General features: G+C 42.0%; 1 protein-coding gene across 1 annotated transcript in view; it reads left to right on the top strand.

The window, feature by feature from the left end:
* Positions 1 to 14,210, top strand: part of LOC123016510 (myosin VIIA and Rab interacting protein) — a 172,476-nt gene that overhangs the window by 138,068 nt on the left and 20,198 nt on the right. Inside the window, exons 9-11 of the mRNA XM_044416979.1 lie at positions 3,241 to 3,418; positions 7,044 to 7,684; positions 12,922 to 13,161. Coding sequence (XP_044272914.1) covers positions 3,241 to 3,418; positions 7,044 to 7,684; positions 12,922 to 13,161 — 1,059 coding nt within the window. The remainder of the gene's footprint in view (positions 1 to 3,240; positions 3,419 to 7,043; positions 7,685 to 12,921; positions 13,162 to 14,210) is intronic.

Genomic DNA, 14,210 nt, shown 5'->3' with positions numbered 1-14,210 from the left:
CATGAATCAATACAAACACAGACCATGCAATCCTAGACTTGTCTCCCGAGAAGCAACACCATGGTTTTCAGTGGGGTGTACTCCCAGCTTAGTATGTACAGGAGTGTAACCTAAAACTACTTTTTGGTGAATACTGTTCATAAGGATACATCTGGCATAAATGTCTCCTTTTTTTCTGTCTATATATGAAGACATGTGAACTCACAAATGGTCAAAGGAATGAATGTAAGCAATCCTTCCCTTAGAAATACAGGTAGTAAGTGAAATTATTATGAGATGGTCTAGGAGATTCAAGATTCTATTCCTTCTGATAGCAATAGAAGAGTTGCAAACAATGAATAAAATAAGTGGAATAAATGTTTCCCCTGGTGCGGTAGTCACCTGCTGAACGAGGCCCTCATACTGTCTTCAGAGCAAAATGGAAGTAACTGGCAGCTAAAAATTAATGTCTTACATAAAATGACCATCTCAGGAAGGTTTAGAAATGATCTAACAAGGGAATATCTTGGAAATCAACTACCATAACTAAATACCTCACTTTCTACAAATATCTGAATGCTGAACAAGCCCTATGCAAACTAAAATGCCTCTCTAGCAGGTTCAGCCCTTTGTTTCTTTTCTATTTTCTTCTTCTTTTCTTGGATATAATTGATGACTCTACTTTATGTCTCCGGTTCTCTAGGTTACTAGTGCTTGCACCAGTGGATCTGACTTTTAGCAATTTCAATTAGCCCCTGGGTTATCAGGAAAAAACATAATCTGATTACCTAGCCTTATAACCTCAAGCAAACACTAACATCAGCGCAAGAAATAGCCTTGCAGGTGCTTTTTGAGAATGTAGCCAGCACTCTTATTTCAATGTCCCTAGGTGTATGCTGTACGCAGTTTTGGGGTGGGGGAGGTGTTTCGAGAAAGGAAGAGAAATTGTATGGGTTTGGGTGGGCAGAAGAATAACAGTAAGCTGCTTTTGACAATTCCCTTGGACTCAAATGCTGGCAGCCATTTTCAGGTATGGCAAGTAGGATTGCTTTTTTCTTTTTTGGTATTAGTTTTGATGTAAAAGAGATTGAGGAAAAGAGACAGAAACAGAAAAGAAAGAGACCTGCAGAACTTGCTGCTCAAGTATGAAGAGAAAGAACAAGAGAGCAATAGATTAGCCTACATTTACAGCAGAATCACATGATACAGTTTCCTTTGAGTTGTACTATTTCAAAATGCTGGAGGAAAATGAACTGGCTTCACATGACACACTAAGTCATTGGTCTGTGCCCAGACCTGGAATGGTTTTGTTCGGATGGCTTAAGCTTGGCTTATAAGTCACCCTGACAAGCCATGGTTTGTTATAGGTTTTCTTTGTTCTACAGTGGTTTGCCATGTCACCTGAACATGGACAACACAAACTATTGGAGGGCAAGGCCCACAGCAAGTGAGCTGCTTGGCAAGAGCAGTGAAATCCCATTGCTGATCTTGTCAAAAGCATCTCTGACTTGTTTAGGTTAAGGTTCATTTTGTTTGCCCTTATCCACTCCATTGCCAGCACAATGCAGAATTTCTTTGTTGGATTTAAATGGAAAGGAGAGAGAGAGTTGGGTGCCACTGAAGCCCCATATGATGGGCAATCTCTCATATTGGTTTGATGCATAGGTTAAATAATACAGGCTCCACAGGCCAACAGCCACAGTGCAAGCAGGAATCCACCAACACCATAACATTTCTCCTCCATGGGGTAACTAAGGGGGCAAATCTCTTACTAGCATAGTAAACAAATAGCCCAGCAACAAATCATGGGTTCTTTGAAAGTTGTTTCCCACTCAGGCAAGCATGGTGCCCAGGCTTGGAGGACATAACAAGCTGTGCCATGGCAGGTAATCAGGAAATTGGCACCTGGCTTGCACAAACACACACAAAGGTTTGATGCAGGCCACAGTGGCTTAGCTGAGCCATGGTAGCTTCTTTGATCATGCAAATGGATGGCACCTCACACTCATACAAGGCTCTCTCTTCTCGATTAGGGCATGACTGAGATTAAATGATGCTACAGTGGTAAGATGTTGAGGCAGTACATAAAGTGCAGGGAAAGGAAATTGCACTGGGAAATTGCATGAGCACAGTTAATCATTGTTGGGTCTGATTAAAAGTATGCAGATGGAATTCAGAGAAATGACAGAGAAAAGGTGGGGATTATCTCAATATAAATGAGGGGGGAAAGGAGTGCCCAACTCCTTTGATCTTCCATAGATTTTATAGTACAAACATACAGTGTCTATATATTCATCTTGTCACCACACACTTGTTTCCATTATTTGAGTAAATGTAAATCAATGTGAAGGTTGAACGTTTATGGTATATTTGAGAAGGGGACAATATATATTGGGAAATAACAGTTCTAGCACTCAGATTGTGAGTTTTACTCAACTGCCACTCATATGCCTGGAACCTTACATGCTCTGCACTGTGTCAATAATTATTTGATGAATAAATATAGTAAGCCAAGAAACACTGGGTAACTTGGATAATTAATCTCCTGCAGTGTGGGAAATTTCTTGATTAGTTTTCTGAGAATGAGAGTGGGGCTGTGAGGAGACACAGTGTGCTAATGATCAGAATGAACAGCCACTTCATGTGGCTTTAGGGAATGCTGGAACTTAGAGAAAATCAAGGCCAAAAGGAGATCTTTTGTCAAACTGGGCAAGCAGAAAGGGCACAACCCTGAGATGAGTTTGGTCCTTGTTAACTTACGGATTATTTTGCTCTCGGTCACTCTGGCTGATTTGGACTACAGCTGTCAGCCTTCTTGATCACTTATCATATCGGTTATGAAGGACAAAACATACAGAGGTCACCAGAGAAAGCTACCCTACCTGATGACCTCAGTAACAACCTTCTATTTGCTATCTACTAGGTGACTTTCAGAGGCATTTGGACCACAACTCCCAGAATTCCCATCCAGCAGGGCCATTGAGTGGGAATTCTATGTTTTGCGGTCCAAATATGTCTGGAAGGTACAAAGTTGGAGAAGGCTGTACTAGGACATAAAAATCCCAGCTTTTCTGAAATGAATCAGCAATGAATGGATAACAGATCTCACATTTTGAAATGGAAGTAGTAAAACTGTATCCTATTTCCTTTCAATAGGCTGCTGCTAATGTAAAAGTGTGACTTTTGCAGGTAATTAACCTTTAACATTTCCATGGCTGGCTTTTGCTAAAGGTATTGTTCTTCCCATTTTGTCTTTAACAGAGATCTCAGTCTGCCTTCTCACTCACTAATGAAGATGCATCAGGCAGAAACCTGGACCTTGCATCTTCTGTGCCTGAGTCTCTTGGGAGGCAAGCAAAAGGCCCCATCAGGAAACAGAAAGAGCACAGACTTTCTGCTTTGCCCAGCTGGAAGAGCGTGGACCAGTTAAATGAACCAAGTAAAAGAGAAAATGAACCATACACATGAGATTTCTTCTGTATAAAATAGCTACTTTTCTTAGGTCTTTAGAGTGAAATGAAAAATGGCACATTGAATGAACATTGCTCGACAAATAGAATAGTTATTACTTATTATTTTTCTTCTCAAGATGCTCCCCTATGTTTAGGAAAAGATGGGAAGCATTTTTGCAAAGCATTCTGGATCAGTCTAAGTTTTGGACATTCAGAACTTCTGCTGAGTTGATTCCCCCTGTGACCAGACACGCCTGTCATTATCCAGCCATAGAATCAAACTCTTTTGCTTTGCATGTATACTGTCAAACTCCTTTCCACAGCCCCTGTTAAATTGTTATCAAAAGGTGCCTTACATAATATGACCTAAAGCAAAACTTCCTAGCAGTGTTCAGTATTGGTCTACTGCAGCTGCATCATGGAATGAATTACAGCATCCATTTGCACACGCAGGTCCCCATCCTGCTAGGAAAGTGCGCACAGAAGCCTGTCCTATGCCCCAGTTTGCATGACACAACTCTGTTTCCATGAGATGGTTCATTCTTCACAAACAAGCTACCCTGGTATCCCAAGGCTTACTGGTTTGTTCATAGCCCATGGTGACTTCTTGTGATGTCCAAACCTGGCAAAGATACTTCATCATGGTTTGCTGGGAACAGCTAGAGAGCCACCTGTCAGGAGCAGCAAAAACCCTGCTTCCCCTCACAGTCTTGCCAGTACTGCCTCCCTTCTCCATCATCCTTTCTCAATGCTCTCCACCTTTTTCTGAACACATTTGCATTAGTTTTTGATTTGGTCCAATGCAAGGAATAGTCCCAAGTTAGGTTTCCCACTTCACTTCCAAAAAACAGAGCATTCTTTGACAAGAAGTTCTTTAATCTCCAATGTATTTTCAATAAGTGCAACCAACAAAGAATGATTCTCTGTGTGTGCACAGAGTGGTCAATCTATAAACTACTTCCAAGAACCCTCCTTTTGAGTAAGTTTGAGCCCCATTCCTCTGGGAAGGCCCCCTTGGAACTGGGCTACCTCTTTTCTGTATGCCAACCCTCTGGTTGGCCAATCCTCTTCTGACACTGTGTCAAGTCATGCGATCAGGATTCGTGCCAGTCTCATCCAGCTCCTGGAGCTGCTGTCCTGTGCCTCCACACAACTGTAAATCCTGGCTATTCTCAGAGACCTGGAGATGGTGGCCTTGAGATAAACTCCGTGGCTTATATAATCTCAGTGTCTGGGGCCCCACTTTCCCAAGTTCGCTTTTCCTCCCCTGAGGTTTCTAGATCAGCATGACCTGCGTACATGTGCCAAGAACAATCCCCCCCCCCCCATTCCCAACTGGAATGAAGGTCTACTGCTAGGTGTAATTTTCCATTTCACTACTCTGCTATGAGATTTGTGCAATACTTTTTACTGCCTTACTATGAGATTTATACATTATCCCCCTTAGTTTTACTGCTCTGCCTTGAAATTTGCACATTTTCCCACTACTTTTTCCTGCTTTACTATGACATTAACATATATTTACTGATCCAACACACTGCTCAATAACCCATATATATATGTGCCAGTTAGCAAGAAAAACCAACAAAAGGGTTGGTGGGAGCCAAAACCAGCTGATGGCTCAGGAGAGAAGGAGCTTTAGGAGTGTCAGTAATATGTAATCAGCTTTTTAAAAAAGCATTTGCTGGCAAAGGGAAGCACCAAAATAGAGGATGGAATTGACAGGAACATGAAGAGGGGAATATTGGTATGCTTGGCTAAATAGTGGACAGGTGGTCTTGGAATCTTGAACAAGGGCACAGGATGCCAGCAAAAAGACTGGCATCTTAGAAAAGACTTAGAAAAAGTTGTCAACATGTTGACACATGCATAGGAGCTCATAAAATTAATTCCATTTGAGAAGCAGTGGTCAGGCACTTCCCTGGGACCGAGACACTGAAGAGTTGTCACAAAGGCACTGGACATCATGCTGGGAGCCAGTGGGAAGACTGAGAGAGAAAGCTGCCAACACATGCTGTGGAACACCCAGTGGTCCCTTGGGTTAAACGATCACCCAACCAGGGCAGCTTTTCATGACATGTGAACCCAGTCAATTTATTATTAAACCTGCTTCTGTTCCATATGTGCCCATATTTTGTATGAGATGGCTAGAATAAGCACTAGAAGTTGATGCTTATATAAACTTAACCAGTCAAGTGCAGGTCACTTGAAACATTCAGTTTTGGAAAATCATACATTTAGTATAAGGGAATTATCTCCCAAAACCCCTTTCATTGTCTTTGAATTAAGCAGCCCTTTATGTCCATAAATGGACTGTTGTTATTTAAACAAAATCATAGCAAAAACTATTAACTTGACATATATATACTTATTGTGTGTGTGTGTGTGTGTGTGTGTGTGTGTGTGTGTGTGTGTGTTTTGGTAATACTTAAGCTCCAGAGGAAATACCTTTCATTGCACTATCTTTCTACGTATTTAGTCTGTAATTAAATCCTATGGTGAATAGGCAACAGTGCAAGTGAACATGTTTATCTTGAATTCAGAGACTTCTGGTCATTAATGTCTGAGAAGGAATGCTTTCACTTTTCCAAATATAAAACAGTTAAATTTAGCTGAATGTGTACAAAGCAGTATTTAAAGCTTTAAAAGGTAACAGTTCTAGCTTTAATGTTTTCAAGTCCTTCTAACATTCTGGCTTGGATCCAGATTGGTCATGTTTTGAGTAAACCCACTGAAGTAATAGGGTTGTTGATTTCATGGAACCTACTCTAAGCATGACTAAGCCTGGATCAAATTCTCTGTCTGTTTTGAAATCAATTAAATTCCTGTGTTTAAGTCTGTGTGAAATTGCAGCACCAGCTGTTAGGTGAAATAACACTCTATGATGCATATTATTTTCTTACATAACTAGAAGGTGTATGTATACATTCCATGTTTCATTCTAGAACAGCAGTAGGAAACTTGCTAGATCCAGCAAAGGCGATCCATGCCTGGAAGTAAGGCATGTGTGAGGATTACTTCTGTGTCAGCATACTAAAAATGCCATTGTTGGATTGGGCCCTCATCCTTCACTAAACTCTCAGGATCAGCAGTGTCAGCAGTCACAATCCCGCACTTGTGTGTACCAAGAAGTATGTGATTAGACGCACATTTGGTTATTATTACACATCTTTTACTAAAGGCACACATTTTAGGAAATGATGGGCCACAGATTCTGATGAGTGTGCATGACATATATGTGGGGAGGCTACATGCTCACCATCACTACTAATATAATTGAAAACATAAATCAGTAATTATACTGACACATGTAACTTAATACAAATTCTCAGATGTCCATTGCCCTATAAACCTTTTATAGGTGAAACTACAATGCAAACTCAGATTAATTAGGTCAAACACCAATTAGTCCAGTCCTCATTACACAGTCTTAAGGAATATGCTGCAAGCCTCTTATGAATGCCTGTTATTTCTCATAATAAATGTGATGTATAATAGCCAATTCATTAATGATTTGGGGGAGTAATTGTGCTCCAAGGTATAGTTATGTGCTTGTTTAGGGTAGTAACATGAAATAATCTTGTTATGCTTGTTATTCTTGTGTGCCTTTAGATTTCTCCCCCGTCTTACAAAGTATAGATGGAAACTGGGTAGCCTTGCAGAATGTCATTTTGCCTCGCCCTCGAATGCTTGCCAAACCAAAGAGCCAAGTATTCCAAGCTTTGGAGAACGAATCCACTGTGGTTTCTGCTTATGACGAGATGGGTTCTGATAGTGAAGATGATTATGACTGGAACATAGCTTTGAACAAGTTGCGGCGGCAGCCCAAGCAGCTGTCAAATTATGCCATTTCGCAGTGCAATACTGGATGGGCTTCTAGCAATGAACTGTACCAGCCTGTGACCTCCCCTTCACCTGGGCTATTGACCAATGAGACAATGTACTCTGATTCTGAATCATCATCAGTTAGTTCTTCCAAGGAGAGTAGTAGAACTGGCAGTCTTCCCTGGATGCAAAGGAGAACTTGTAACAAAAAACCCAGGGAAGAAAAAATACAATTACATGGAGAACTAGATGTAAACTTTAACCCACAAGCTACCAGTTTGGACTATTCTGATAGCAGTGAAAGTGAAGAAGTGTATCATGACCTGGAGAAGACATCGAGGAGGTGGAAAAAAAGCAAAGTTCTCTCAGAAGATGTATGCAAAGTAAAAAACCGCACACAAACCCACAAGAATTTGAGCACAAGCCAGGTAATAAACATTGATTCAATACAAGATGCTAGTTGCAAAAAGAATATTAAGTCGAAACACTTGTGCTCTGAACATGGTTGTCATAGAACATTCTGCGAACAGTCAATCTTCATGTTTTATCTTTTTTAATATTGTGCCAAGGAAAAGTCTACCGAATGAGCTAAGCTTAAGGTTATTTTTTCTTATAGCAGGATTTGGCACATAAAAGGTATCCTAGATGAGGCTGTTCAGCTCACTGTTTCTACTTTTGCATTTGTTGCAAAATTAAAATTAGATCTTGATCCGAAAGGCAGGGTCACATGGCACAGCAAGTCAGGATGGTTTCATGTACAGGATGGTCTGTTGTGTTGTCCAAACCCTGACGCGGTATTTCAGTGTGGTGCATTTGATTTTTAGAAGGCAGAACAATGATCTGTTCTATATACTTCTTCATGCTTTCTGTGATCTTCTAAACCTGGAATCATGGTTTCCATAGTTTTGGTCTGTAACTACCACACTGCAGTCGTAGCTGTTGCAGGCACTCTCCAGTCATCCAATGTGGGATTGAATTTCAGGTACGGCAGCTGATGGGATACATGCCAGAGCAAGGAGGGTGGAAGCCACACCAGCATACAATCCACTTAACCATCGGTTAGGCACAATTCCAGGCCAAAAAGGTGGAAACCATGCAGGGGTGCTTGTTGTGATGTGTTGAACCCAGCCAAAGTTTGTTTCCTTTCTATATTTTCTCCTGGACAACTTCGAGGTGGTTTTCGTGGTATAGTGGAATCATGCTACTAAATTGGTGGAAATTTACACTTTGGGTCAGAATGTAGACAAAGGTTAGATCAACCTTACAACTCATTATTAAAATCTTTTTCAGTTCCTTGTCTACCACTTCCCTTCATCCGCCACTCAGTTTACCTTTGTAGTTAGCACAGAATAGATATATTTGGTTGAATCTCTTGACTTGGAAGGTTACAAGTAAATGGACAAGGTTGTAGCGCTGGCTGGTGACCCCTTTGCTTATTGACATGGCAGGAGGTATGACCACCAGCAGCACTTTCTCTAAACCCAGGAGTCGAAGGAAGAAGGAAACTGAGGTTTCCAGGTGGCCTCTATTTCCAACTTTTTAAATTACTGAGGTAACTAGTAGTCCATAATGTTAAGTAACAGCCTGTCTTGATGGTGGCCATTTCCCCCCTCCTCCTCCTCTCTGCAGACATGCTCAAAAGCATTTCACTTGTGAGCTGAGGAGAAGTAGAATCTAACCATTTCTTTGTGGCACTCCTGTCTTGTATGTACATTCCTGAGATGACACTCTGGGAGCAAAATAGTTCTTCTAGTTTTTAATAACCAGGAAATGAGACAGGCTGTTGCACACAGTAAATTTAACTGAGTTGGCAGGGAAGAAAGGGTTAAATCTTCTCTCCTCCTGTCACAGTTCCAGTAATTAATGGGTTCCATCCAATGGTTTACATGTTTACAGTTTTATAAAGAAAATCTGATATAAAATGCAAAGAGGGCTCAAGAAATTATCCTGTGGCCTTTGATAATGCCTGAAGAACCATAGGATAATTCAGATTTCCCGCTCCAAGGATAAAGACTGCATCTTGACCTCAGAGCTGCGAATTGGAGCCCTGATCTCCCTACTGCGTGCAGCCTGAGTAGAACTCATCCTGCGACTGCTGTCTGAAGCCACTCCAGCCTCTTTCCTTCCTACTCTGAGTCACCATCACTGGAAGTCCATAAAAGTAGTCTAGGGAAAATGCAGAGGAGGAGAAGCAGGGGGGTGAAGATCTCCTCCATCATGGCTTCTGCTGTGCATCAGGTGAACGTGAGCCGCCAAGTTCAGGGGCTTATGCTCATCCAGGCAGGACTATGTCCCCTAGAGGCCAGAAGAGACTGCATGGGACTATTACTGCCAGAGCCATCATAGCTGGCAACTTAAGTGTTCTGCTGGGGCAATCACCATTCATTCATTTATTAGATTTATATCCCACCTTTTTCTTTTTTGAAGAACTCAAGGCAGCTTACACCCTTCTCCTTCTCCTGCTCTCAGTCTTATCCCCACAACAACAACCCTGTGAAGTAGGTTGGGCTGAGAGTCTGTGACTGGCCCAAAGCCACCCAGTTGGCTCCATGGCTGAGCGAGGATCTAGATCCTGCTCCTACAGTGTTAACCGCTACACCACACTGGCTCTCAAAACAGTTGTGGCCCGTATGCAGCCACTGGTAAGCAATTAGCCAAGATGTTTAATGTTATTCCAGTCACATGTGTACATACGATATGATCTACTCTGGACACTGACAGTAAGTTAAAATACTCGAAACGGCACAGAAGTGAATCAATCAGTTGTGGGTGCTCTACAGCAAGCCACATGGCAAAGCTACATGTGAAATCTGGACTTCAAATTTCAGAATATTACTGCCGTTCTGCATTCATCTGACAACAAAGTGACGTTTTGCTCCTTTAAAAGTTTGTCTATGGAAAGGAAGAGGAGGGAGTGGACACCCTGGCATGGCTCTGTCAGTTGTCTGAGCAGATTAAAATAGCAGCGGAATTGTTCCAATAAAAAATACTGGAGTGTTATTTCCCTGCCTCCACTAGGTGGAGCTTGTTGTTAATTAACTGGCAGGATCATATTTGAAACTGCAAACCAGCTTATAGCTTATTTTGCTTCGTTGTTTAGGTATTGTATGCGGGATGCTCACTGCCTTGCTGAGCATCTCTGGTCCTGTTGTGCACATACATGGAAGTTGTTAATGCAGGATAAAAAGGTCAAGAGAACCGCATTTTAAATATGCTCTACTTTTTCCCAATGATGCTATTACAGATGAATGAGGAGACATGGGAAATTTAAGAAAACTATTTCTGTATGAAAATTACTTTAACTGGTGCAGCTGGGAATGGGTGCAGCTTCACACTTCACTCAATGTAAACTCATTCCATATTTAAAAAGTGAAATGAAATGACTCAGACTTCAACTCCCTAGGTATAGATGGGAAGCACATTATCCCTGAATGTTGCTCTCATTGTTATCTGAGAATGCCAGAGCTGAGTGAACCATTATTTCTTTGTGTCCTTCATTGCTCTATCATTTTTCCCCTTATTGATGCTTTTTAATATGGAAGCCCAAGCCGGCAGGCCCTTGAATCCAGCTGGCCTCTCTCTCTCTTCCTTCCATCCTCTTCTGCAGCCTCTTCGTTTGCCTCACTGTTCCACAGACTTTCTCCTGCTCCATCATTATTTTCCATCAACTAATGTGGCTGCCCATGAGCCTGCAAACTTGAAGGATTATAAGCAGCCTTGGCTTGCCTCCACACCTCTCTTGCCCCCCAAAATGTCCACTTTTGAATGCCTGAGGGTTTTACCTGACTCGCAAGGAGGAAGAGCTGAAGTACCACCAAGTTTTCTTAAGTCCAGGAAGAGCCTTGCTCTTTCTCTCCCTGTCTAGATAGCACCTGATGACCATAGGATTTCACCCTTACCCTAGGATCAGTTTTACAATACTTTTGTTTTCCTCATCTCTTCTGCAAATCATTGTTTCCTGCAATGACCTCTTCTTCATCTCTTCCATTCATGCAGAGCTTCTCCCTTGTCCCTGCAGAAGTTTGCATTTCATATAAAGGATCTTTGATACCTCCTTGTAGGGATGGAGGAAAAACCTTTGGTTTATATTTTATTATGACAATCTAATTTGTGCTTCCTGAACTAATTGCATGCAAAAAAATGCAATTTGTTTTCTTCTTTTGTTCTTCTGCAAATGTTGTGATGTATTCCTTGCAAACACAAAAGGCCACACATGACAAAAAGCATGTGAGTGCAAAACTGCATGTGTTAGGGAAAATAAGGCACATACTAGTTTTGTTTTGCAAAGATGTGTACATTAAGGGAAATGTGAATGCATTTTGTGCTTACAGAAATGAACATGAACATGATTATCTGTGTTGATTTTTTAAAATGGACAAGCTGCTGCAGAAACAGAATAGGACAATCTTGTGTTGTGCTTGCCAAATGCAAACCTTCCAAACAGCAAATAGGACAGATCCATCCAGGCTTACCTGCCTCCTGGTACGGAGCTAACCCCTGCTGTCTTTGCATTATGTTTGCATAAGCTGTACCAGTTTCACTAGGTCTGCATACTCACCGCATTCACACATGTAATAGAAGGGAGCAAGCTCGCTGCGGGAAATGTATTTCTTCCAGTTCATGGGAGATGTGTGTTGTACCTCTGGAGAAAGGGGATACGTAGTCCCTAAACAAGAAGAGGAAAAAGCAGCAGGGGGAAGGAGATCCTCCCCCACTCCCTGAAATGAATAGGAGGGCATTGAAAATGGCACAGGTTATTGGGACTGGTGACACTAGTTGCAGCCAGGCAGAAAGACACTTTCTGAGGAAGGCTCTAGACCAGCCTTCCCCATCTGGTCCCCTCCGGATGTATTGGGCTTCAGCTCCCAGCATCCTAAGCCCTCCCATAGCCAGGACAGCAATAATTGTCCCTTTTCAGATAAACAACAACTTCTTAGTCATTTGATTTCTTGGCTGAGCCACTGAAAAAAAAACAGGGCAAACAGCCCCACTTTTGTCCCTGGCCTAGCATATCTCTGTGAAGCTACAGCAGCATCTGGAAGGTGGGTTGTTTGCTGGGCCAGGGAGAGAGATGCCGGCTTCCATCTGTCAGCATCCTGTTGCTATCCATGGTGCTGTTTTCATCTGCTTAAATGCAAGCAGCAGGTCTTAGCCAGCCTGCCTCTCGTATTTTAGTATTTTTGGACTTGCTGTTTGTTCATTTGTTCAAAGCTGTATTGAAAAGTATCTTGAAAAGAATATATATGAATGATACAACATGGGAAAACTAGACTCTTTTTCTGAAATATGGAGGTATGTAACTGCTTTTGCATTGAATGAAATGCATTCAACATGGCTCAAGGAATGTATGCTTTCTGTGCAGATAACAATAGTATTCTTGTTCTGTCATGTGGAATTAGATATGCAAGGTGTCATCACACAAGAGTTTAGCTGCGGTGCAAGATCAAACATGGAGCTGAGGGTTATTATTGGCTAGAGAAATATTTGTATTGGGCACATGCTGTTCAGAAATGAAACCCTCTTTCTCCATGTGTATTTATGCTGCGATCATCAAAGTGATGCATTTATAGATCTCCTGTGGTGTGAGTCGCTTTTGTAGATGCAACTTTAATTTGCTCTTCTTCAAGATGTAATTTGCTTTGTTCTTTTCTTTTAATTGTGTAAGGCATCTGAAGTTCTGTCAGAAACTGACATAAGCAGTGAAGACCAACACCATCAAAACAAGCCAGACACTATAGAAGAAAAACTGAAGTCCAGATTATTTGAACTGGCTGCAAAAATGAGTGATAACAGGGAAAGCTCTTCAGAGGAGCAGTTATCGGAGCCAAGAACAGAATCAGAGAACCTGAAGTCATGTGTATCTTCGGAAGACAATGGCCAATGCATTCAGGAGGAGTCAAAGAAGGTATGTCATACATAATGCCAGGGGAGCTGACAGGGGACTCATTCAACCCAAGGGCCAAATTCCATTTCAGGAAAGCTGCTGTGGGTTCATTACATAGGTGGAGAGGGCTAAGAGCAATACCAGCATATGCAGCCAGTGACTAAATCTTAGGAGAGGTATTTCAACCTTTTAGAAGAGGGGTGGGTGGATTGCACAAAATCCAGGAAGCAACCAAACAACCAGTGGTCAAGGAGAAGGCCACAGCCCTTTTAGGAACCCTAGAGGCCTGAATTTAGATCCCAGGCCTGAGCTGCTGCACCTCTAGCCTAGTGGTTAAACAGCTGGCAAGTGATGCGTTAGGGAGCTATTTCCCACGTTATGACTCCCCACCATTTATTCCCCTATCTGAACTGTCATAGAATGGCAATAATTTTTCCGTTTGAGAAAAAAATGTATGTAAATATTTTCTGTCTGAGTGGCCTGTTCTCACAATGGGTAACTGGAAATAATTGCTCTCACATTAACAATAATTTGAAAGAATGTTGGCATGTAGAAAGTTGCAGATTCAGAAGAGTCAAATTGAGTCGCAATTGTTTTGCTGGATAAGTGCAGAAGAACAGACAAAAAGGAAAAAAAGGCTGGGTTAAGGGACAGGTTGTGGCAGCAAGCCACCTGGTTGGCCCACCCACGTTCTTGCCATCTATATAACACCAGACGGGCTGATGGAGACCCTGAGTCTCCAAGCCCCTTCCACAGCAGCGTAAAGATAGTCCGCATCCTGCTGTTGATCTGTGTGCAGAGTAACGGGAGTGTGTATTTTTGGTGACACTGATTCCCATGCTGATGGCAGTATGTAGTTCAGCTGAACAAATGGGCTGGGATTAATTGTGCTGGAATGTGTTTTCTTTGTTAATGGCAGCAAAATGAAACAGCTGCTGACAGACAAGTGCTGAGAGACAGGAGAAACGCAAAGATCTCTCGTCTGTCAGCAGCACCCGTTGAGTGAGCCTGTTGACCTATGGCAGTTTGCAGTGGATCTGTCTGTCTGTCTATAGAATATTACTGTATAT

The sequence above is a fragment of the Varanus komodoensis genome, unplaced genomic scaffold (assembly GCF_004798865.1).
Source record: "Varanus komodoensis strain SLA01 unplaced genomic scaffold, ASM479886v1 scaffold10, whole genome shotgun sequence".
NCBI classification, from domain to species: Eukaryota; Metazoa; Chordata; class Lepidosauria; order Squamata; family Varanidae; genus Varanus; species Varanus komodoensis.
The sequence above is the reverse complement of the archived record's forward strand: the minus strand, read 5'-3'. Positions and strand labels throughout refer to the sequence as shown.